Raw genomic sequence first — 24,292 nt, 5'->3', positions numbered from 1 at the left:
AGAGATCATCATAGGCTAGAATAAAGTGAAGGGGAACAAGGGAAAACCCAAGAGAAGGACTTCAAAGAAGTATCTATGAGTGGAAGTGGACTGTACAAGGATGGCACAGACCCCAGGCATGTACTTGATGCTGTATTGAAATAAAATAGGGTTATACATCATCATCATCTCCCTCCTCCTCCTCCTCCTCCTCCTCATCATCATCATCCAACCATAGGATTTACATCATTATTTAAGATTTACAAAGCACACTTTATAAATATTATTTCATGTGATCCTCACAATGACTCTGGGAGGTAGATGATATTATTATCTTCATTTTACTGCTGAGGAAACTGAGGCAGACAGAGGCTAAGTGATTTGCCCAAGGCCACCAAGCTAGTAAGCGTCGGAGGCCGATTTGAACTCAAGTACACGTATGTTCTAAGCAATGCTTTTCCACATTATCTGTATGTTGACTCAGTGCTAATTTTACATGTGTTTTCTGTATTTCCATTAATGTACATGGTGTTTCTCCGTTTAGAATGTAAACAACTTAAGGATAAGGACTGTTTGTGTTTTTTCTTTGTATCCTTAGCATTAGCACAGCGCCTGGCACTGTAAATGCTTAATCAATGCTTGTTGGCTGATCAATTGACTGATGCAGGAGATTAGTTTGTAGGGCCCATCGTTAACAGGTAGTCTATTAAAATTGAAATAATAATAACGTTTATAATAGGGTTATACTGTATCATCTTCTCCATCCTCATACGATTATTTTTTGCAAATAGGGAGAAACTGGGGTACGGATGGAGCCTTGTGATTTCCAGCATCCTATTAAAGAAGCCACCATATTAAACCATACCTTTCCCTTTCTGTCCTTCATCTCTTGCTAGGTTCTGGACAATTTAGACAGCCATCTCAAGAAATCTGAATATTTCCGATTTCTTTGGTTTCCCCACAGTGACAATGTCAGTGTCATCTACCAAGACCACACCAACAAGGTACCTGTATACTTCATTTTTTCAAAAAGAAGTAACTTTTGTTATGAACTTGATGATGCACAAATATGAAAACACATGTAGGATCTGTGATTTCATTGGTGTGGGGGTATTCCTAGTATAGAAAACTGCCTCCATCAACACAGATCACAGTCTATCTGTGGGCTTAGTAGATAAATCAGTATGGCTTAGTGGAAAGAATATTGGCTCTGGAGTCAGAGAAAGTGCTCTCATACCCCATCTGTGATGTTGACGACCTGTATGACTTTTGGCAAGTCACTTAAACTTGAAAGGTCCCAGTTTCCTCAAAATCCTGTTACTGAACATAGATATTCATTCAATAAGCATTTATTAAGCACCTACTATGTGCCAACCACTTTGCCAGGAACCAGGACTAGAGGGGGGAAATGAAATATTAGTCTCTGCCCTCAAATGAATTTGTAGTCTATTCAGGGAAAACAACATATATACAGACAAGTAAATACAAAATCTATAATAACAATAACAAAAACAGATAGCATTTATGTAGCATTTCAACATTTGCAGAGCACTTTACAAGTGTTATCTCACTTGACCTTCTCAATAACTCTTTGAAAAGGTGCTATTATCCCTGTTTTACAGGTGAAGAAACTGAGGTAGAGAGATATTAAGTAACTTGCCCAGGGCAATACAGCTAAATGTCTGAGGCTAGACTTGAACCCAGGTCTTCAACATTCCAAGTCCAGCACTCTATCCACTAAAGCACCTAACTCTCTCTCTCTCTCTAATAATAACAACAACAATAACAATAGCTAACATTTATATAGCACTTACTCTATGCCAAGCACTTTCCAATTATTATATCATTTGATCCTTTTACAACAACCTTGAGAGGTAGGTGCTATTATGATCCCCATTTTATAGATGTGGAAGCTGAGGCAAGTAGAGGTTAAGTGACTTGCCCAGGGTCATGAAGCTAGTCAGTGGCTGAGGCTGAATTTGAACTCAGGGCTTCCTGACTACAGGCCTAGTACACTCTACACACTATGCCACCTAGGTGCCCAAAGTAAATGTAATTTTGGAGGGAGGAGTACTAGCACCTGAGGGGAGGAGGAGGGGGATTAGGAAGTCAAACAAGCTACAAGCAATTATTAAGCACTTACTGTGTGCCAAGCACTGTTAGGTATTGGGGATAAAGAGGCAAAAAAGAAATGTGCCTTACCCTCAAGGAGCTTCCTAGTACAGGAATCAGTGCTTGAATTTGCTTCAAAGGACATTAGGGAGTCTCAGGTAAAGGTGAGCATTTGGGATTCATAAAGAAGCAAAAGTGATCTTCAGAGAGGTGGAGCAGACACTCTGAGGACCCTGCACGGCAGAGGTACAGGCCTTCTTCCAAATGTAAAAGAAAAATGACAGATAGAAAAGAAAAGGAGAGAGAGAACCTTGTTATGAAGCAGCCCACCCCAGAGGCCCTCTGCCATGTTCTGAAGAACCACAGCACATTCACCACAGCACAGCCATCTTGGACCTGGGGAGCAGTGACAGGTCTCCATCTAAGCAATAAGAAAGCTTCCCTCCCCTCCTTGCAAGATTCGCAGAAGGACAGTCTCTTCTCTGTTAGGATACTGGGCCACCCAGGTCAGTAGATTCCCTTCCTCTGCTCTTTTGTGACCACCGTTCTACTCCCCTAGCCACCCGCCTCGGCGGCCAACTGGTTCTGGGACTATGCCGTTGGATTCTACCTTCTGGAGTTCCTGCTCTGGGTCAGGTAGGACTGAGCTCATTGCTGGTTTGCAGAGTTTGCCATTTCTGCCAGGAATAGAAGGTCTCAAACCCCCGGCTCTGTTTCATCCTACTTCCTCCTGTCTGGCCATCTCCTGCACAGCCCCCCTTGGCAACTGCCTGACCACCCACACCAGAGACTCTCCTTCCCGACCTCCCCAATTCGCAGACCATCCCCTGTCTCTGGTTCTAGAACCATGAACCATGAGTAAATCTACTCTGCCACTGGTCTAGGATGGGGTGGGGTGTGTCCATATGCTTCCCCACCTTTACTTTCAAGACCAAAGTGCCCCTCCCTGGTCACTACCTTTCTAGCTGTGTTCTTTCCCCAGTTGGAATATAAGCTTCTTTCAAGCATGTGTCTTTTTTTGTTTTTGGATTAGTATCCCCAGCATTTAACACCCCATGGACAATATTGTCCATGGGTTTTCCTGGCAAAGATATTAGAATGGTTTGCCATTTCCTTCTCTGGTGGATTAAGGAAAAGAGAGGTTAAGTGAGTTGCCTAGGGTCATATAGCTAGTGAGTGTTTGGGGCTAGATTTGAACTCAGATCTTCCTGATTCCAGGCCCAGTACTGTATCCATTGCACCACCTAAATGCCTCCCAGGTAAACAGAGTTAAGTGACTTGTCCAAGGCCACACAGCTAGTAAGTGTCTGAGGCCAGATTTGAACTCATGTCTTCCTGATTCCAGGCCCATTGCTCCATCCACTGAGCCACCTCACTACTTCAGTCCTTAGTAAGCTCTTAATATCATTGCTTCATTCATAAATCTAGCACACCAGTAACCACTATTCCACAGTCAAGTTACCTGAAGGAAATACAGAGTAGTGAAAAGAACCCTAAACTTGGAGTCATAGGACCCATATTCAAATCCTGGCCCTGCTTATGTGACCTTGGGCCAGTCATTTAAGTCCTCTGGGCCTCAGTCTCCCCATCTGTAAAATGAGAGGGCTGGCTTGGTTGACCTAAGGTGTCTTGCAGTTCTTGATCTAAAATCCTATCACGGTTTTTATCTGTTATTACGGAGAAAAAGATACTAGGCTGACAGAGAATACGCTGGATTCTGCCCAGATTCTGCCCCACTTGGGGTTTGCTTCCTTTCTGTCTCCTTGTATTACTCAGTCTTTACTGACTGATAACTCAGGAAGGAGATGTGTACTGGATTTAGTGTCAGGAAGACTTTGGTTCAAAGCCCACCTCAGATACTAGCGGTGTCACACCAGGCAAGTCATCGCATCTCTTGGACTCAGTTTCCTCATCTGTAGAATGAGGCGGTTGGACTCTAAAGTCCCTTCCGGCTCTAAATCTATGGTCCTGTAACTCCAACTTTACTGGGGCAGGAGAGAGAACTGTCTCTACTTTTTGTTGTTATTGTTAACAGTTCAGTTGTTTCAGTTGTGTTTGACTCTTCATGTTTGCATTTGGAGTTTTCTTGATAGAGATACCAGAGTGATTTGCCACTTCCTTCTCCAGCTCATTTTACAGATAAGGAAATTAAGGCAAACAGGGTTAAGGGACTTGCCCAGGATCACCTGCTAAGTGTCTGAGGCCAGATTTGAACTTAGGAAGATGAGTCTCCCTGATTCCAAGCCCAGTACTTTGTGCACTATGGCGCCACCTAGCGGCCCAACTTTCTTATTTCTTTGGAAAACAGATTTGAGATTGGGTTTTAAAAAAAAGACTTTACCAGCAACCAAAGCAGGGGTTTTGTCCATGTTTGGTCATCTGGGAAAGTCAATGGACCTCTTCTCAGAATAATTTTTTTAATATTCATAATCAAAAGAAATTCTAAATTTCAGCTAGAGGTTACTGAAAAGAAAGATGTATTTTCCCTGTTCTAGTTCATAGATACCCTGAAATCTTTACATGGACCCCCAAATCTTAACTAAAGGGAGGAAAGAATAAATAAAACAAACCTTCAGAGAACAAGGTATTGGGTTTTTTTTTTAAATTTCAGAGCACGAGACTCTTGTCTGAGGAGCCCCAAATCTAGCCTTGCTCCTGGGGCATCAGCTCCTGGGGCTGATCAACATGCCCTTCCCATGTGACCAGCGTCTTTGGCTGGTCCTTGGTCTCAGTGGAAGGAGTTTCAGGAGGGTTAAGCACAGGCCCCCGAGCCAGGCTGAATGCCTTAGTTGTCTGTTCTAGGACAGTTGTCCTGTCCCAAGACATCCTGCCCCAGCTGTAGGGGGTCTCATTTCTTCATCTTTTCTTTCTAGCTATGACTGACCATCTACCCTTTAGCCAGAATCCAGTCTTCAAGCTAAGAGATCATACTGGGCCCATAGTTATCATAGAGCCAAGATTTTGTGAGGGTCTTTGGGTGGTCAGAAACTGCCCTGCTCTAATCAGGACTCTATTTGTGCATTTCTAGATTTGGAGCAGGAAAGAAATGTAGAGATGGCCCAGTCCAGCCCCATCATATTTCTGGTGAATACTTGAAGCCCAGAGGGGCTGCCCTAAAAACCAACCTAAGCAAAAATCAAAAATTTCTGGGAGAGAAAATGGAGCTGGCAGCCTTCATCTTACTTTCCACCAGCAACTAAAATCTACTGTGCTCCCTACCCTGACAAATTATTGGCACTTAAAAGTTACCTCCATTTCACAGGGAGGTCATTCAGGGCACCCAGATTATAGATTGTAAAAAAGGATGGAAAATGCCACATCAGAGTCTTTCTTCATGGCCACAAATTTCATTACTAACAGCATGACAGCTTTATGTGTTTGTGTCAGTGAAGTTAATGTCCAGGGAATAAATTAAGCCCTAAATCAAAGTTGCAGCCTTTCTATTACAGCCTTTCTGCTGAATGCAGTCCTTCTTTGGCACCCTCCTTTCTAAGTCTGCTCAGGAGCTAGTCCAGATTTTTTATGTCTGCCATCCAATCAATTAATTCTACCTGAACAAAACTCTTTTTTTCCCCTGAAATAAGATAGGAATGTGCTGACCCTTTATTTTTATTTCATCTCATTTTTTACTGTTATCTTTAACTGTTTAATCACCTTTATTTCTAAATATATCCCTTTCCCCATAATTATTTAAATTAACATCAACATTAGTAATTATGGTCATAATTAACAATGTTAACAGAATACTAATTATTCATTGCAATTAATAATATAACAGTAATTAATAAAATTAATAATATTAACTAGTTAAGTTAATATCTATTTTTAAAGCATTTTCAGCAAAACCAACCTAAAAATCAATTATGTCTGAGAGTATATGAAATATTCCACACCCATAGTCCCCCACTTCTGCAAAGAAGGAAGAAAGGGACATTTTTTTTCATGTCTTCTTTAGGGCCAAGCTCGGTCTTAATAATCACAACATGTTCGGTTTGGAGGTTTTATCCTTTCAATTTACATTAAATCATTGTGCATATTTTTTTCCTGATTCTGCTTATTTCACTATTGGTTCATATAAGTCTTGTTTAGCAAGACTTAGCACAGTAACTGACACACAGTAGGTACTTAATAAATGTTTATTGATTATTGATTACATCTCTGAATTCTTTATATTCTCCCCTTTTAACAGCACAGTGAGGTTCCATCACATTCATGTACCATAACTTATTTACTGATTACCTAATCGATCAGCACTTAACTTTGGTTTCAGTTTTTTACTACCCAAAAAAAGGGTCCAAGTTCCTTTAATAAAGTGTAGCTGAGCACAAAGTGGGTTAAAGACTTGCCTTCTCTTAGCTCAGGATAACAGATTGAGAGCTGGAAGGATTCCCAGTTTTATAAATGAGCAAACTGGAGGCTCCATTAATTTTCTCCACCTGAACAATAACCCCACGGGCTAAGTACAAGTTGTAGATGATGAAAGGCTGCTCCATCTTTAGTTAGCAAGTCCTCTTGATTCTCCCTCTGTTGTATCTATCACACCCATGTCCTATCTCTCCATTACTACTATACAGGTGAGTAGGATCCTGGAGTTATTGAAATAGAACTAGAATGTGGTGAGACCCAGAAAGAGGCTTGTAGTGCGGCAATTACAACATTGTGTTGGACTCCTCCATCCCTTGCATGTTTGCTGATACCTTCACAACCAAATGTTAGTTTATTATGGGAAGGAATATGGGAGGGAAAGGAAAGTGTAGGTGTTTGTGTATGTGTATGTGTGTTTGTGTGTGCGTGTGTGCACGTGTGTGCATGTGTACATGTGTGTAATGTGTGTACATGTGCGTGTGTATGTACGTGTGTGTGTGTGTGTGTGTGTGTGTGTGTGTGTGTGTAAGCTCTCAGGGGATCAGGACCATGCCATCTACTGCTTTCGTCCACCATAGAAACTTACACAGAGCTAAGTTCATTATAGACGCTAAAAAGTCTTTGCTGAATCTATGAATTGATATTTTATAGACAGCAGGTGGATAGAGCACTGGCCCTGAAGTCAGGAGGACCTGAGTTCCAGCCTCAGACCAAACACTTGACACTTTCTAGCTGTGTGACCCTGGGCAAGTCACCTAACCCTCTTTGCCTCAATTTTCCTCAGTAAAATGAACTAGAGAAGGAAGTGACGAATCACTCCAGTATCTTTGCCAAGAAAACCCCAAATGGGGTCACTAAGAGTTGGACACAACTCCACAACAATAACAACAACAAAGCTCTTCCTCTTTGTGTATCAGTGAATTAATGATGTGGAGGTGAGAGTTAGGGAAGAAACAGTAGAAGAGGTCCAAAGATTATAAGAGGGGGGCTGATCAATTTGATGAGTTCCCCCAATGAATTTGAGAAGATCACAGGACAGGAGATTTTGAAGGCATGTGAGGGGCACCTCTGCCATCATGGAGTGTGACTATGCCCTCTGGTTCTACTGGCTCCTTACTTAGGGTGATAATTTGCTGCTGTGGGGTCTCCCAGTTCCCTCATCTTGAAAGGCAGTGTGGTTTATTGGATAGAATGCTAGACTTGGGAGTTGGGAAAACCTGGGCTGGAGTCTTACCTCTGAGACATACCTGCTGTGTGATCAAGGGCAAATCTCTTAACCCCTCTGAGCCTGTCTCCTCATCTGTAGAATGGGGTCATATCGCCCACAGCACCTCCCTCACTGTGGTAGTGAGGCTCAAATGAATTAAGGTATGTAAGTGCTATATGATGTCAGGGATGAGTCTCAGGGTGATGCCTCCTGACAATAATGCCGCGTTTCTTCCCAGCACCTTCCTGCCCCGCCTCGTGCACTGGATCAATCGCTTTTTCTTCTGGCTTCTATTCTCCAACAAGGTGGAGAGCAGTGATATCAGCTACAAGATTCTCAACTACGAGTGTCGTTTCAAGCAGTACGTCCAGGACTGGGCCATCCCCATGTACGGTGCCGCTTCAGGATTAGTACATTCAGTAGAAGTAACACGGCTTGTTGTGTGTAATTGAGAAACCAGGAAGCTTGCTTCCCCGGGCTGAGGCATCGACGCTGGGGTGGATGGCAGTGGGTGGGAATGCTCCCTCACTGTGTTAAATATTCTCACACACCAATAAGCCGCCGGAAGGGGAACTGGAGGAAATCCAGGTAAACCACAGCGGTGAAACAAGAAGTGATAAATGTGATACCCATAGAAGGTTCTCTCCTTCCTTTCCTCTTAGTTTCTGATTTTCACTTGCAAAAAAATCTCTCAATTATTTCTTTGATTCTTACTTGGTTCCTAATCTCTCCTAACTTACTACATTTCCTGCTCACCCGTTTGAGCTGGCTACAATAGTGGAGTAACCCCAAAAAGCTTGTGATCGTCCACAGGAGAAATCATTGCTTTGCCATTTTCCCATCCCCGTTCCCAGTCTTACTCCTGGTGCTGAGAGTCTTTATCCAGACTTCTCTATTTCCCCACTATAATTGACATCCAACTGACAAGCAGTATGGGTCACTCATTTTTTACTCTTACATTAGGAATAACAGTAAGAGAGAAGGACAGAAAGCAAAGGGGAAGGGGGAGTGGCTGGAAAGGCTGATGGATCCAGGTCATGGGAAATTATAGCAGCAGGTGCGAATGATTCAGGCTGCCGGAGCTTGCTCAGGCCCCTTCTGCCTCACTGGGAGGAGGGCAAGCTGATTTTGGATGAATAGTTCAGTTTGAGGGGTATGGAAGGAAGGGCAGAGTTCACCTCACCTAACTGCGCTCAGGCTATGAGGCCTTGTCAGGTGTTCAGCACGCGAAGGACCCTGCCTGATGCTCCCGGGATGGTGGCTCCATGCAGTAGTCAGAATCTTTATTGAGAATGACTCTAGAGGCAGCTAGGTGGTACAGTAGATAGAGCACTGGCCCTGAAGTCAGGAGGACCTGAGTTCAAATCCAGCCTCAGACCAAACACTTGACACTTACTAGCTGTGTGACCCTGGGCAAGTCACTTAACCCCAATTGCCTAAAAAAAAATTAAAAAGTGAGTTTAAAAAATAGATCTAAACAGGATGACTCTACAAAGTCTGCATGGTATGATGATGGAGGATGACTTCTCAACTTAACTTCTTTTCTCTGTACACAAATTCCTTGCTGACGCATCCAGAAACCCACCACTTTCGTGATGTCAGTGACATTTGGGATCCTAGAAAGGCATCTTCACAGCTAGATTCCAATAAAGGATGGGGGGTGGAGAGGAGGCAAGAATAAGCATTTATATAGCACCTACTATGTGCTAGCCATTGTGCTAAGTGCTTTATAAACATTATTTCATTTTATCCTCACAATAATCCTGAGAATATTGTCCTCATTTTACAGACAAAGAAACCAAGACAAACAGAGGTTAAGTAACTTGCCCAGGGTCACACAGCTAGCACTTATCTAAAGCTGGATTTGAACTGAGGTCTTCCTGACTTCAAACATAGCACTCTATCCACTGTGCCACCTAGCTGCCCCTACTGAAGTTCTACCAAGTTGGAACCTCAGTAGATCAATCAATGAATTTATTAAATGCCTACTATGTGCCAGGCACTGTGCTAAGTGCTGGATGAGACAAATGTCATAGACTGAGGAGACCAGGAATACTTCCTCACCCTTCCTTTACCTCCCTCTGTCTTTCATCAAGTAAAGTAACCAGATTGCCACAAAGTTGCCCCTATCATCTCTCTTGCAACTGATAGTTTGCATTCAGACATTTAAAATTTGGTTATTGTTAATATTAATATTGATGTTTATCATTAATAATAGCTCACTTCTATATAGCATTTTGTGGTTCTATAGTAATTGTATATATGCTAATCACTCTGCTTAATCATTGCACCACCTCTGTGCTGGTACCTGTGGGGTATATAGTACAAGGATTTATTTTTTAAATGAGAGGCAGCTTGTACAATGGGGCAGCAAGATGGCTCAGTGCATAAAGTGCTGGATTTGAGTTCAAATCTGGCCTCAGACACTTACCAGCTGTATGACCCCAGGCAAGTCACTTAACCCCTGTTTACCTTAATCCACTGGAGAAGGAAATGGCAAACCACTCCAGTATTCTTGCCAAGAGAACTCCACGGACAATAGGGTCCACATGGTCACAAAGAGTCAGACTTGACTGAACAACAACACGGTACAGTGGAAAGGGACCCAGATGTGGAGTCGGAGAGTCAGAAGCCTGGCTCTGAGTCTTACCATCTCTGTGACACAGCCTCTCTGGCCTCAGTTCCCTCATCTGTAAAAATGAGAAGGCCTCTCAGGTCCATTCTAGCCCTCAATCTGTGATCCCAAGACCTGTGATTTCCTCCACGTGAGAAACTTTTAGTGTGGAAACTGCATTTTGCTGATGTACATCAGCTAAGTCTACGACTTAGTCTTCGCAAGTTGACTTGCTTGTCCAAGGTCTGGATGACTTGGGCTCTCTCTCCCATCCTGCCTCTGACACATCCTGACTGGGTGGGCAAGTCACTTAGTGCCCTCAGGCAAGTAAGACAGAAATGGCCAAGCAGTTGAACATCAGGGCTGGTGGAGGGAGTTTCCTCACTGGGAGTGACCTATAACAATGATGCTATAAGGAATAACAACAACAAAAAGAAAAATGTTGCAGCCACATGGAATGTGCACTAGATGAGGAGTCCTGGAAACCTGATTTCAAGTCCTTGGTCCAAATCCACTTCCTTGGAACAGAAGGAGGCAGTGTGGCATAGTGGACAAAGCATTGGTTCTGGAGTCAGAGGAGAGGGCCCAAGGTCAAATCCTGCCACGGACAGTCTCTACTTGTATGATCACTTAACTGCACTGGGACAAAGTGTCCTCATCTGTCAAATAATGGTGTCATGGGACGAGTGGCCACCGAGGTCCTTTCCAGATCCCCAGTGAAATCTGCTAGTTGGGGGACATTGGGTAAATCACTTAACCTCTGGCTGAGTCCATTTTCTTGTCTCTAAAAGGAAAATAATATCTGATCTGCCTGTCTCACAGGACTGTTCTGAGGAAAACACTATGCAAATCTCTAAAGGCTACAAATATATTTTCAAGGCTATAGAGTGTCCTCAATCACTTAACAAATATCAATTAAGTGCTTACTGCAAACAGGTGTTAAGAGAATTCAGGCATACTGATTGCCTAATACATCATTCAATTGTTTCCATCGTGTCTGATTTTTCATGACCCCATTTGGGGTTTTCTTGTCAAAGATACTGGAGTGGTTTACCATTTCCTCTTCTAGCTTATTTTACTGATGAGGAAACTGAGGCAAACAGGGTTAAGTGACTTGCCCAGGGTCACACAGCATATCAAAGTCAGTTCTGTATCCCCCAGCTCACCTTGCCTTTCTCTAAGTCCCTCCATTTACTTACCTTGTGTTCAGACAGACTCCCTATCTGAAGATGGTACTGGTGTCAGAGTGTCACCTCTGCAGCAATGTAAAAGAGGTGGGGGTCAGGTTTCAGGGTCCATGGACAGAAGCACTAGACCACGGGTGGGGAAACTATGGCCTCAAAGCCACATGTGGCCCTCTAGGTCCTCAGGTGTGTCCCTTTGATTGAATCCAAACTTCACAGAACAAATCCCCCTGATAAAAGGATTTGTTCTGTAAAACTTGGACTCAGTCAAAAGGCCACATGTGGCCTCAAGGCCCCACCCCCGCACTAGACCCTTGAGTCAAACTAACACCCTGTGATCTCATTCTATTTATTTCCCTGGGGCCTGGGTACAGTGAAAACACAGCGGAGGCCATGCTGGACCTGAAAACCATGCTGGAGAAGAATCCCAAGGTGGTGGCCCATTTCCCCGTGGAAGTGCGGTTCGTGAAGGGAGATGACATCCTACTCAGTCCATGTTTCCAGAAGGACAGTTGCTACATGAACATCATCATGTACAGGTACAGGGTGGTGCATTTGCAAACTCCCCCCACCAATGCAGGCTGGTAGGGATGAAGGGCCAGACCTGGGTCCTCCATCTATTGAACTGGATGACTGAGGAAACCAGCGAGCGAGTCTGCTGCCAGTCTGTCTAACTTTTCTAGCAAACCTTAGACGGAGCCCTGATTTTGTGACAATGAAGGAATATGGGTCTTCTTGGCGTATTTTTGCCTACGGTAAAACCATTGGATTGTATGCACTACCTCCCTGGAGCTGTCAGGGTCCAAATCGTAGACACACTGTAAAGCATTCCCTTATTTTGTATATATGAATAATTTTCCCCTTTCTTTGAACCCTTTGGGGTATAGGCCTAGTAGTGACATCATTGGCTCAAAGAGTGTGCATAATTAGGGTATAGTGCCAAAATAATTTCCAGAATGGCTAGACCACTTCATGGCTCTGTCAGTAGTACGCTAATGTGTGTCAACAAGGATTTATTAAGCACTAACTTTGATTAGTCATACAAAGACAAAAATAAAACAATCCCTGCCCTCAGGAAGATTACATTCTACCAAAGAGAAACAATTGTATACATATGAGTATATAAATAACATATAATGAGTATATAAATAATAAAATAAATACAAAACAATATCAGGGCATCACATAAGACATAGTGCTTGAACTCAGCTTTTTTTAAATTAATATATTTTATTTTTTCAAATTACATGCAAAGATAATTTTCAAAATTCATTTTTTGAAAGATTTTGAATTCTAATTTTTCTCCCTCTCTCCTGCCCTTTTCCCCTCCCCAAAATGGCAAACAATCTGGTACAGATCACACATATGCAATCATGTAAAACCTATTTCCACATTAGTCATGTTCTGAAAAAAGAAACAGAACAAAAGGAGAAAAAAAACATGAAAAAAAGTGAAAATAGTATGCTTCAATCTGCATTCAGACTCCATAGTTCTTTCTCTGGCTGTGGATAACATTTTCTATCATGAGTCTTTTGGAATTATCTTGGAATATTGTACTGCTGAGAAGAGCTAAGTTAATCATAATTGATTACACCTAATATTGCTGTTATTGTGTACAATGTTCTCCTGGTTCTGTTCACTTCACTCAGCATCCATTCATGTAAGTTCTTCCAGTTTTTTTCTGAAATCCACTTGCTCATCTTTTCTTATAGTATTCCATTATATTTATATATTACAACTTGTTCAGCCATTCCCCAATTGATGGGCATCCCCTCAATTTCCAATTCTTTGCCACCACAAAAAGAGCTGCTATAAATATTTTTTCTACATGTAGGCCCTTTCCCCTTTTTTATGATCTCATTGGAATATAGATCTAGTGGTGTTATTGCTGGTTCAAAGGGTATGCACAGTTTTATAGCCCTTTGGGCATAGTTCCAAATTGTTTTCCAAAATGGTTGGATCAATTGAATTCAGCTTTGAAGGAGGCTAGGAATTCAAAGGCACAGGGGATGGGGGGAGCAGAGAGAGAGAGACATAAATTCTTCTCACTACTTATTACTCCAAAAATGAACTCTTGCCTAAACCCACCATTATTTCAATCTTGAAGATAACATTGATGGGGGGTCTCTTTCTCTTTCTATCAGGTCAGCAAGGTAAAAATTTGGGTTTCCATATTCTCTCTCTCTCTTTCTCTCTCTCTCTCTCTCTCTCTCTGTCTCCATCCAAACCTTTCCTTATGGCCTCCATACCATATATAAAATGAATATATCATTAAAATCAATTTCCTTCTTGGGCATTATTGTAGATTTCCAATGTTTTCCTTTTCTCATTTTTCTCCTTTGCATTTTTGGCATAAAGGAACTTTCAGTATAAAGCCAATTCTCATGGTCCCTATATAAAGGAGCTCATAGGTCTTGATTCATTTATAGCCAAGTTAATACATCCCTTACATATGAAACACCACCCAGCTGGGAAACCACAAGGGCTTCCTCTCCTTCCCAAGTGCCTCCTCTTGGAATTTCTTTTTCTTCCCATCTCTTCACACTTAAAGCATATAAGGAATACATAATAGCTACTTCCAAATATATGAAGGGTTGTCTCCTTGGTCCCAGAAGGGAGAACCAGATAGGGCATTGCCAAATTGTGGAGGGCCTTGAATGCCAGAGAGGTGAATTTTGCTCAGTAGGAGATAGGAAGCCATTCAAGCATAGGAGTGAATTGTTCAGTACTATATTTTTCTGGCAGACCTGTGAAGGATGGATTGGAAGGCAGAGAGAGTAGAGATGAGAAGGCCTGCAGAAGTCCAAGAAGAAAGTAAGGAGAGCTCACCTATAATAAGATGGTGAAAATGGAAATAGAAAGGCCCTAGTTTCAAGAGAAGGTATGGAAGTGAAATTCCCAGAATTTGGCACATGAAAGAGAGGAAATAACTCTAAGATTTCAAACATGGAAGACAGGAAGATTGGTGGTGCCATAGACAGGAATTTTAAAGTCAGAGGAACAGGTTTAAAATGGAAGATCCCACATCCCATTGGGATGTTGAGCTTGAGGTGTCTATGGGACAGCCAGGAAGAGAGATCATGGAGGACATTGAGATGCAGATCTAGAACTCTGAAGGTTAGGACTATGGATAATAGGTTTTAGAATATACTACCTAGAGGCAATAGTTGAAACTATGAAAATTAATGAGATTGCCAAGGGAGGAGTGCAAGAAAAGAGCAGACTGGGGCAGCTAGGTGGCACAGTGCATAGAGCTCCAGCCTTGGAGTCAGGAGGACCTGAGTTCAAATGTGACCTCAGACACTTGACACTTAACTAGCTGTGTGACCCTGGGCAAGTCACTTAACCCCAATTGCCTCACCAAAAAAAAAAAAAAGCAAGAAAAGAGTAGACTCTTGGAGAACACGCACATTAGGGAATAGAGGAGATTAAAAAAAAAAATGAGATAAAAAAAATTGTTAAAAAGGTAGGAAAACCAGGAGAGTATGATGTCTCTAAAGCCAAGGCAGGAGAAAGGATTAAATGTCCAAGAAGATGAACACTGAATAATAGTGTAACACAAGCCCCAATATGAGGCCCTTTTGGTCATGTGCTGCCTTCCATAAGCCCTGGAAGACAATTTGTGTTTCTAATTACCTGGCAAGGGACGTTAGTTGAGTGCAATGTCTGAATTGCCCACCAGGTGGCCCTCTAATTGAGCCACAAGCCTTTTGTCAGTTCCAAAGGAATAGCCTTATCCAAAGAGGTTGCAATATCCCAGCTGGCCATGAGGGGGCACCTGTCTGAAAGGGCCCATCCTGCTCCCTCCCCCTGACGTTGCATTGTAGAAGCAGCTTTGTTGGCCATATTCCAATTTAATTTACGAAAGGAAACAGAGTATTGCTTAACATATAAAAATATGGAATCTGTTGTCTATAACTAGCTCTGAGGCCCCATCCTACAGTGCATTCCACTCTCTTCATTTACATTGCAATGCATTTATAAATTTAAGAGATTTAGCGTGTTGCATTCATATGCATAAAAATACTTGGAAAGGAAACTAGATCCCAAACTCCCATATGGAGACAGTTGTCTCCAACCATCTCCCTCATCCGGTCCTCCCCTTTCCCTCCCTGTCTTTTGATGTGGACTAAACACACATAATTTATAAACAGTAGAAGAACATTTGTTCCCCATCTTATGGTGGTGGATCAAAAAAAAAAGGGGGACAATAGTGAGAAGTTTCCCCTCCCCATCTCAGGATCCCAGATTAAAAAGGGAAAGCGCCTGAGAAATGAAAATCCATAATGTCTGTCATTCTCCACACTGCTGGACCTCTTTCCTCCTGGAGGCACCCAGTCACCATCTCTGCTCCAGAATCTGAAGTTCTCCTTGTGGTCCTGGTTTTCCCTCTGGTTGCCTCCTTCCTCATGGCCCCTGCAGATACATGAAAGTCATGGTTGTTTGTCCCTGGGCAGTAGTGCAGAAAGGTGTACCCTTCCATATTGTCTTTGCTCAGCCCAGCCTCTCCCATCTCTCTTCTCTCGCAGAAGTCCAAATGGCAAGGTCAGAGGAAAGAAGAGAGGAAATGAAAACAATGTTGCCGAGTATAGACAGCATCTCTCTAGCCTGTCCTATGACTTTTGTTCTCGGTATAAATGAGAGACTGGCCACTGTTTGGAGGCACCGTATCTGAGATAGCAAAGTTGTTGATCTGTTACTTTTGTCTGTAGTACAGTGCCCGGAGTTATAGCAATGGACTTAGGAGTGTTTAGTATTCACACGGAAGCAATGGGGAGACCCTTCAGATAGCCTGTTGTTTAAATACTTCCAGATACACACATCACAGAACCTTAAGCGGCGCTGGATGACTGGGACTTTTCCCTAGGGTGTTTAATTTAGAGGACACTGAAAATACATGCAGTTCTTTAGAAGGGGAAAGAAATAGTGCATTTATTCAGTGCCTGGCACTATGCTTAGTGCTTTACAAATATTATCTCCAATTTATCATAACAACCCTGGGAAGTAGGGACTATTGTGATCCCCATTTTACAGATGAGGAAACTGAGGCAGACAGCAGTTAAGTGACTTGCCTGGGGGGGGGCACAGCTAATAAGTAGCTAAGATGAGATTTGAACTCAAGTCTTCCTGACTCCAAGCCCAGCACTCTATACAGTGCACTACCTAGCTGCCTCACAATAGCTAGTATTTATATAGCACTAAAGTTTTCCAAGTATTTTACACATTTTATCTCATTTGATAGAAGCATAGAAACAAAAGAGCTTATCACTTAGCAAGATGAATGAGTTAAAATAGCATAACAACTTTCTTCTCCACAGTCACATCCCAGATGAGCTCCTTCCCTTGCTACCAGTCCCCCTTCTCCATCTCCCCTTTACTAAAAATAAAATAAAATAAAATAAAATAAAATAAGGAGCTATGAAGGTATGTTTAGTATATACTTGCTCCTGGGCATGGTTTACTCTATCCCATATGCAAATACTACTAGTTGTACAAGGCTCCTCTCTCTTCTTCTTCACCACATATATCCATTTGGCTGCCAAATTTTGTTGTTTTTACCCTCACAACATCTTTCCCACCATCGTTGTCTTTGCTCCTACTTAGGCACTCCTGAATGAAGTTGGAAAAATTATGAAATGATGCTCATTGGATCCATTGTGAATTTATGTTACATAATCTGAATCAGGCACTCACTGTGACAAGGCAATCCTTTTACACCTCCCTAATTAGCTCACCATGCCAAGCCAGAGCAGATTTTCCAGCCCTGTTCATCTCTCCTCCAAATGGCCATGGTTCCCCCTCTGCCCCTCAGCTGAGGGTCCCCTGCCTTGCACTTCACTAAAGAAGTTGAGGCCATTCTCTGAGAACTCCCTCATCTCCCCTCCTCCTCATCTCATATTACTCAGATACCTTCCGCCACTATTCCTCCATCACCCTTCTTTTACATGAGGGCTCTTCTCCTTGCCAAACTAGCCCCTCGACATGCATAAGTGATCCCACTCCATCTGATCTTCTCCAGCTCACTGTCCCTCTATGCTCGCCACTCTCATTAATCTTCAATCACTCCCTCCTGGCTTCTTCTCCAGTGCCTATAAACGTGTATGTGTCTTCTCCATCCTCAAAAAAAAAAAAAAAGAAAAACAAACCTTCACATGACTTATCCATCCCTGCTAACATCCTGTACCTCTCTGCATGACTAAGCTCCTTGAGAAGGCCATCTATAATCAGTATCTCCAAGTCACGTCAATAAGCATTTATTAAGGACCCACTTTGTGCCAAGAACTGTGTTAAGCTCCAGGGAGCTTTTGTTCCCATGTGCCAGGAAATATGCCTTTGTTCTCCGTGCCCCTAACCTCTTTCTGCTCCAATCTATCTTCCAAGCAGCTGCTAAAGTGATTTTTCTAAAGCTTGGGTCTGATCATGTTACCAATCCCCCAGCTTCAGTGTTTCCCTATTACTCCTAGGTTCAAACATAAACTCTTCCTGCTGACATTTTGTTTTCTTCACAACTTAGCCCCCTCCTACATTTTCAGTCTTCTCACACTTTATTCCCCTCCTCCAAACCTTGGCTCCAACTTCACCAGCCCAGTTACTCTCTCGCACGCACTGTGCTTGTTTCTGCACCTGCCTGGGCTCTTGCTCTCTCCCTCTCCTGGAATGTGATCTCTTTTTACTTCTTTCTGCCTCTTACAATCCCCTCAAGACTCAGCTCAATTGCCACCTGCTTCAAGAAACTTTTCCTGAGCCGTTACCTGCTAGCCCATATCGGGGTGTACGGTGTGTTCAGGGAAGACTAGCACCTATGGCTGCTTTCTACCTGTGGTGTCCACCTGATTCACCCAGCTCTGACCCGTAGCTCCAAGTAGCTGTAGCATGTGCGGTGGCTGCACCCTGGTAAACTGTTTTGGCAGACAAGCTAAACCAGGTCGAGGGTAACCTAGGAGTCTTTAAATTCATCAGTGAGTTAGGAGGGTGTCTGCCCCAAGAAGGTATCCCCTGGCAGAATGGGTAGATGATAACAAGTTGTTCCAACGGCTATGAAATTGGCTGAAGTGGGCGCTGTGGAGCACTTAGGGCTTGGTTAGACATCAAAGATGCCAAGGTCATCCACTACATCCCTGGTCATCACCCGTCATCCTGACTTTTGTCTTGCCACTGGGCTTTGATGATTGTGGAAGAGAGAGTGAGACTGGTGACTTTGAGCAACCTTGCCTCACTTAAATCCAATTTATGTGTGAATCAAGACATCACCCATACTATTGTAGCATTTTTATCTACTTCAGTGTCCTGTGGCAAAAGGCAAGTGATGAAGCAGCAGGTGCAGATACACTGGGAACTACAGTCACAACCCTGCATACAGGCAATCCAGGCCATAGGATCATCTTCTCACTGGACTGAAGATGTAGTGGGATTCGGCAATCCCCTGGGCATCTGAGCAGCCTTTTTGAAGGACTGTACCACTCACTTCCTGGCATTAGGAAGGAGCTAGAAAGGGTGCCCTAAAACTTGTCTGCTTCACCCAACCCTGGCCTGCATACTGTGGCAGGCAGGGATCCTACCCTGGAGTTGAAACACAAAAAATGGATGCCTCCATTCCTAAACTGAGATGGTATACATTGTGCTTAAACACCTTACTGGAGAAGGTTTCCATTATCTCAGCAAGACCAGTTAATCCGATAGGTTGCTTTTTTAATGTTGTGCTTCCATGCTGTTACTCTGCTCAATTGGGCTTTCTCCTTAACAGCGGCTATAGTATCTATCCCTTATAGTTTTAGATATAGCTGATGCCTTCAGCTGAGGAAGCACACTTCTTTTTTAGGAAATAAGCCATGACCTTTACTCCAAAGTTAGCAAAAGTTTCTCCAAGCCTACTCCTTTGCAGGATTCTTCTCCATAACAGATGGCAATGTAGAGAAGTATCTTCTGTGTTCTCTATTCTCCTCTGCCTCTCAGCAACAACACATAACAATGCAGGAATATATTTTCTGTCTCTTCTCGTTTTCTTTTCTTCTTTTCTTTTCTTCTCTTCTTTTTTCTCCTCTTTTCTCAGCAGCAAATCATAATAGAAAGCAGAATATATTCTCCCTATTTCTCCTTATCATCAGTAAGTCATAATAGAGGAGAGAGTATATTTTCTCCATTTCTTCTCAGCAATAGGCAATAGTAGTAGTTTCTCATTGGCCAACCTATGTGCGTGGCAACGAGTGACAGTGGAGAGGGAGTTATGGTGTGTTTTTTTTATGTAACTGAAATTTTATATAATTCTGAAACATAATTCTGCAAATTCTTTCCCTTCTGTCCCTTTTCTGTTACCTTTCTTGGTTCAACAGCAGTATTCTCTCAACAAAAGGTCATGCTTCAGTTTATATTTAGTAATCAAATTCTTATCCTCTGTCTATAACCAGAGGATAAGAATTTGATTACTAAATATAAATATATATTCTATAGATGATTCTATAATCATATGAACTATGCCTTTCCCATAATCACAGAACAGTTCTGGTATCCATGTTTCTCCAGGCATAGAGAACCTTTAGTTCTCTTTTTCCTCTAGTTACAAACCTTTAGCTCCCCAGTTCTTAAATCCTCCATACGGAAATCACTGAAGCCAATTGTATTTGCCATTTATTCCAAAGTTCCACAGCCTGTAAATGAGCAAGTACCATCTCAAACTAAAACTCCAAGCCAGACATAGTTTAGAACCTTGAGTCAGACTTAAGTCCCCACATTAATGAACTGTCAAATTGGACAACTCATCAACTGCTTTTTCTCTTAAAGTGAACTCTCAAAGATCACCTCCTTGTGTGTACCTGTCGTCTTTCCAATTAGAATTTAAGTTTCTTGAGCTCAGGGACTGTTTTTGTTTTTGTCTTTGTATCTCCAGGGATTAGTCCTGGAGATCGCACAAAATATGAGCTTAGTAAGTGGTAGTTGGTTCGTTGATTCACAACTATTTAACACAAAATCAGCTGGATTAATTATAAAATGCTGATACTATCAGAAGATTGATGAAAGGCTGTGTAATTGGAGGAAAGGGCTGGATAAGACAAAGAAGCTTGCATCAGAGAGTAGGTGGTAGGTGAGAAGATGAAGAGGTCAGCACAACAATAATGTGCTAGCTAAGGGATAGTTATCAGGAACTCAGCCCACAAATTCTGCCCTAGGGCTAGAGTTGTGTCAACAGCGTTAAACTACTAAAGTCCACTTAATCTGGTGCACAAAAGCAGGCCTTCATAAAAGAGTAATGCCCTAATCCTTTAACATCTTGAGAATGTATATTTTACAGGATATAGATTATAACTCCAGGAAATTGAAGCTCATAGTACATCAGCAAGAGTGAAGATCTCTAGAATTTTTTTTAAACTAGGTCTCTAATGGCTCATGATTTGGAAAGCATTTTTCTGTAACCACATCCTAAATAGTTCCTCTTGGTGTGGGACAAGAGGATTTTCAAAAAATATTCATTCTCCTGGTTCTGCTGAATTCCAACAAGAGTAAGAGCTGGGGTGTGTGCTCACTGACCTCAATGTGTTTTGTAGGCCCTATGGAAAGGATGTCCCACGCCTAGACTATTGGCTGGCCTATGAGCGCATCATGAAGAAGGTTGGAGGAAGGCCCCACTGGGCCAAGGTATGGACACCGTGCTGACTGAGCAGCTCAGGGTCTGAAAGCACTTCCTGGGAAACTTTCTGGCCCCAAGCAAAATGTGGTTTTGCTTAAATGAAAAGCAACTAAAAAATGTTAACTGAGTTTAAGGAGAACAGATGTCCCTTTGACCTCTATCCGACAACAACAAAACCCAAAACAGTACATCTAGAATAGCAGAATATGGCAAAAGGCAGAAGAATCTATTTGTTTTTAGGACCCAATTTCTCTTATCCATGTGACCCACAAGCACCAAGAGAGGGATGATAAGAAACCTTTAATGCATGATTTAAGGCTTCATTTTTGTTTTATGCCCTAAGAAGCCCTCCTCTTTGGAGGTAAGTAGAATATTGGACATGGGGTTAGGAAGACTTGGCTTCAAATCCTGCCTCAGATACCTACTAGCTCAGTGACTCTGGACATGTTACTTAACTTCTCATCACCTCAGTCTTCTCATCTGGAAAATGGGAATAATAATATCTACCAGTGCCTACTTAGGTAGGACTGTTGTGAGGCTTGAATGAGATCATCTGTCAACCTGCTTTCCAAACTTTAAATCATTATGTAAATGTCAGTTAAGAAGAGGCAGTGCTGCTTAATGGATAGAAGTAGGTCAGTAGGATCTGGGTTCAAGTCCTATGACATTTATGGTGAAAAGCACCTGAGCTCTCAATGCCCCCAAGCAATTCTCCCAAGACTCTATGGGCAGAGTTTCCCAAGCAGGAGTTCTCCCACACCAATGAGATCACAGATTCTGAACCTCCTCGCCCCATGTTTGACCTACTCCTGCTTCTTCTGTTGTTCTTGCTTTCACCTCTTGTTGGGGAATTCCCTCAAACAGGAGGAACAGGACTTCTTGGGAGAGGTGTACCCACCAGTGTTGGGGGGTAGGGTCTGATGAGTCAAAGATAGGAGGCCAAACCAAAAGAAAAGACATTTGTTCACATGCTCAGGAAGACCGCTGGCTTGATGATAGCAACCTCAGCTTCCTAGGGTATGGATTTAGTTTTTATGACCTTTCAGACTCACTTTAATAGTATTTTTTTTCCAATTACATGTCAAGATAGTTTTCAACACCCATTTTTGTAAAATTTTGAATTCCAAATTTTTCTCACTCTCTCCCTTCCCTCCCCCTTCCCCAAGACGGCAAGCAATCTGATATAGGCTATCCATACACAATCATGTTAAACATATTTCCACATTAGTCATATTGTGAAAGAAGAATCAGAACAAAAGGGGAAAACCACGAGAAAGAAAAAACAAAAACCAAAAAAAGTGAAAATAGTCTGCTTCGTTCTGTATTCAGACTCCGTAGTTCTTTCTCTGGATGTGAATAGCATTTTCCATCATGAGTCTTTTGGAATTGTCTTAGATCACTGCGTTGCTGAGAAGAACTAAATCTATCAAAGTCAGTCATTGCACAGTGTGGCTGTTACTGTGTACAATGTTCAGACTCACGTTAGGGTACGTAGCCCATCAGTTGCCTTGTGTGGCAATTTAGTATAGATAAGGAAAGCATTTCATGGGAGAAGGAGGGTAGGAAAAAAGAGCGAGCAATCAAAATAGAAAGTGGGGAGTATCTGGAATGCAATTGGAAGATTTATTATAAGAAAATATCCCCTGTTCATGGGCAGAAGACAAGAAGTGACCAAATACTTTTACAATTGTAAAAGAAGTCCTTTTAGACAAAACTACAGATTTCTTATCCTAGGACAATAAATACTTGTTACAAAGTGGATGGGAGCTTCATCAGGTCCTTTCATAGTTTATTATATTTTATTTTCTTTCAATAGGGATTGAGGACTTTCTAATATTAGGTCATTGGGTAGTTGGGAGATTTTTATATTATTAGTCCATCTAGATGTCTCACAATGATTGGTTCCTACTTTTCCTTACACAACAATGGGGTTGTTATGAGTCTCATAAAATGTTTGCAAGCTACTGCTATATATTTACATTACACTATTAGTCAAGTATTATTTGGTGAGACCTAATACATTCTGTGTGCAAATGTGTAAGCAAGTAGATGTGTATGACTGCTACAACTCTATCCCCTGCTAATGTCTTTTTGGCTCTCCTTCCCTGTCTAGGCACACACCTGCACCCGGAAAGACTTCGAGGAGATGTATCCATCGTTTCAGAAATTCTGTGCTATCCGGGAAAAATTGGACCCCACTGGAATGTTCCTGAATGCATACTTGGAGAAAGTGTTTTATTAAGAAAAGAGAGAATATGTGAAATAAATCTGGCTGCTTGCTCTAAGATATCCCAACTTTCCACTCCTACCGTCTCCTACTCCCCCTGGTATAGCACAGTATTAGACCAAATCTCAGATTCACAGAATTTCAGATGTTATCAGTTCCCTTCTATAGCATCTCCAAAAACCTGCAACTCTATCCATCTTCTACCTGACAACCTCCAGGGATGGGTACAGAGGCTGCCCATCCATTTCTGGACAATTCTAATTGTTAGGAAGTTTTTCCTTTTATTGAATAGAAATTGCATTTCTGCAGTTTCCACCCATTATTCATAATTCTGCCTTCAAGTAGAAAAGGTTTTCCATTTTCTACTTGTCAGTCCTTCAAACACTTAAAGATATTCCTCATGTCCTCTCCGTCCTCTAAACATTAAGTCTTTTCTTCTCCCTGTACCTAACCATAGGAAGGGACTTTAGAGGTCATGTAGTCTGACCCTATACATTATTTTACAGATGAGGAAACTGGGGCCCAGGGAGGTTAATATGACTTGCCCAAGGTTATATAGGTGGTATGTTGCAGAGACAGAATTGGAACATGGGTTTCTCTTTCTGAATCCAATGTTCTTCCCACTGCAGCAGGCTGCCTCCCAGCCCCAGTTTCTTCAAATGGACTGATTACAGCATGAACTGTGGCATGAACAACCAACCAGGTTGCCCTCTAACTTGTCAATATCTTTTCCTAAGATGTGGCACCCCAGAACATAGCATAAGCGACTCATTATCCTGATTATAAGGCCCCTAAAAGTCAATAAAGAAAGATCTCATACCCAACATGAACTTCACTTCTATGCACATACACCAGGTGTTTCTGTACCAGCCAGGCCAGAATGACCACAATATCAGATCTGCGTCAAGTGACTTCGTTTCTTATTATTGATGCTATAAATCAACTGTTTCAGATTAATTTCTCTCTCCCACCCCAATAGAAT

At 42.2% G+C, this 24,292-nt stretch overlaps 1 protein-coding gene across 3 annotated transcripts in view; it reads left to right on the top strand.

The window, feature by feature from the left end:
- The window catches only part of LOC114034520 (L-gulonolactone oxidase), a 53,437-nt gene extending 30,069 nt beyond the window's left edge, over window positions 1-23,368 (top strand). The window contains exons 7-12 of one of the 3 annotated variants that reach the window (XM_027850263.1): window positions 876-983; window positions 2,651-2,727; window positions 7,902-8,024; window positions 11,836-12,000; window positions 21,001-21,091; window positions 23,197-23,368. In XM_027850263.1, coding sequence (XP_027706064.1) covers window positions 876-983; window positions 2,651-2,727; window positions 7,902-8,024; window positions 11,836-12,000; window positions 21,001-21,091; window positions 23,197-23,325 — 693 coding nt within the window. In that variant the 3' untranslated portion in view covers window positions 23,326-23,368. Of the gene's footprint in view, window positions 1-875; window positions 984-2,650; window positions 2,728-7,901; window positions 8,052-11,835; window positions 12,001-21,000; window positions 21,092-23,196 lie in introns of all 3 variants that reach the window. The other 2 variants (XM_027850253.1, XM_027850271.1) reach the window with 2 other exon arrangements.
- The last annotated feature ends 924 nt before the right edge of the window (window positions 23,369-24,292 follow it).

Source organism: Vombatus ursinus, unplaced genomic scaffold (genome assembly GCF_900497805.2).
Source record: "Vombatus ursinus unplaced genomic scaffold, bare-nosed wombat genome assembly UNPS02000580.1, whole genome shotgun sequence".
Lineage (NCBI taxonomy): Eukaryota > Metazoa > Chordata > Mammalia > Diprotodontia > Vombatidae > Vombatus > Vombatus ursinus.
This window is presented reverse-complemented; position numbering and strand designations above follow the sequence as displayed.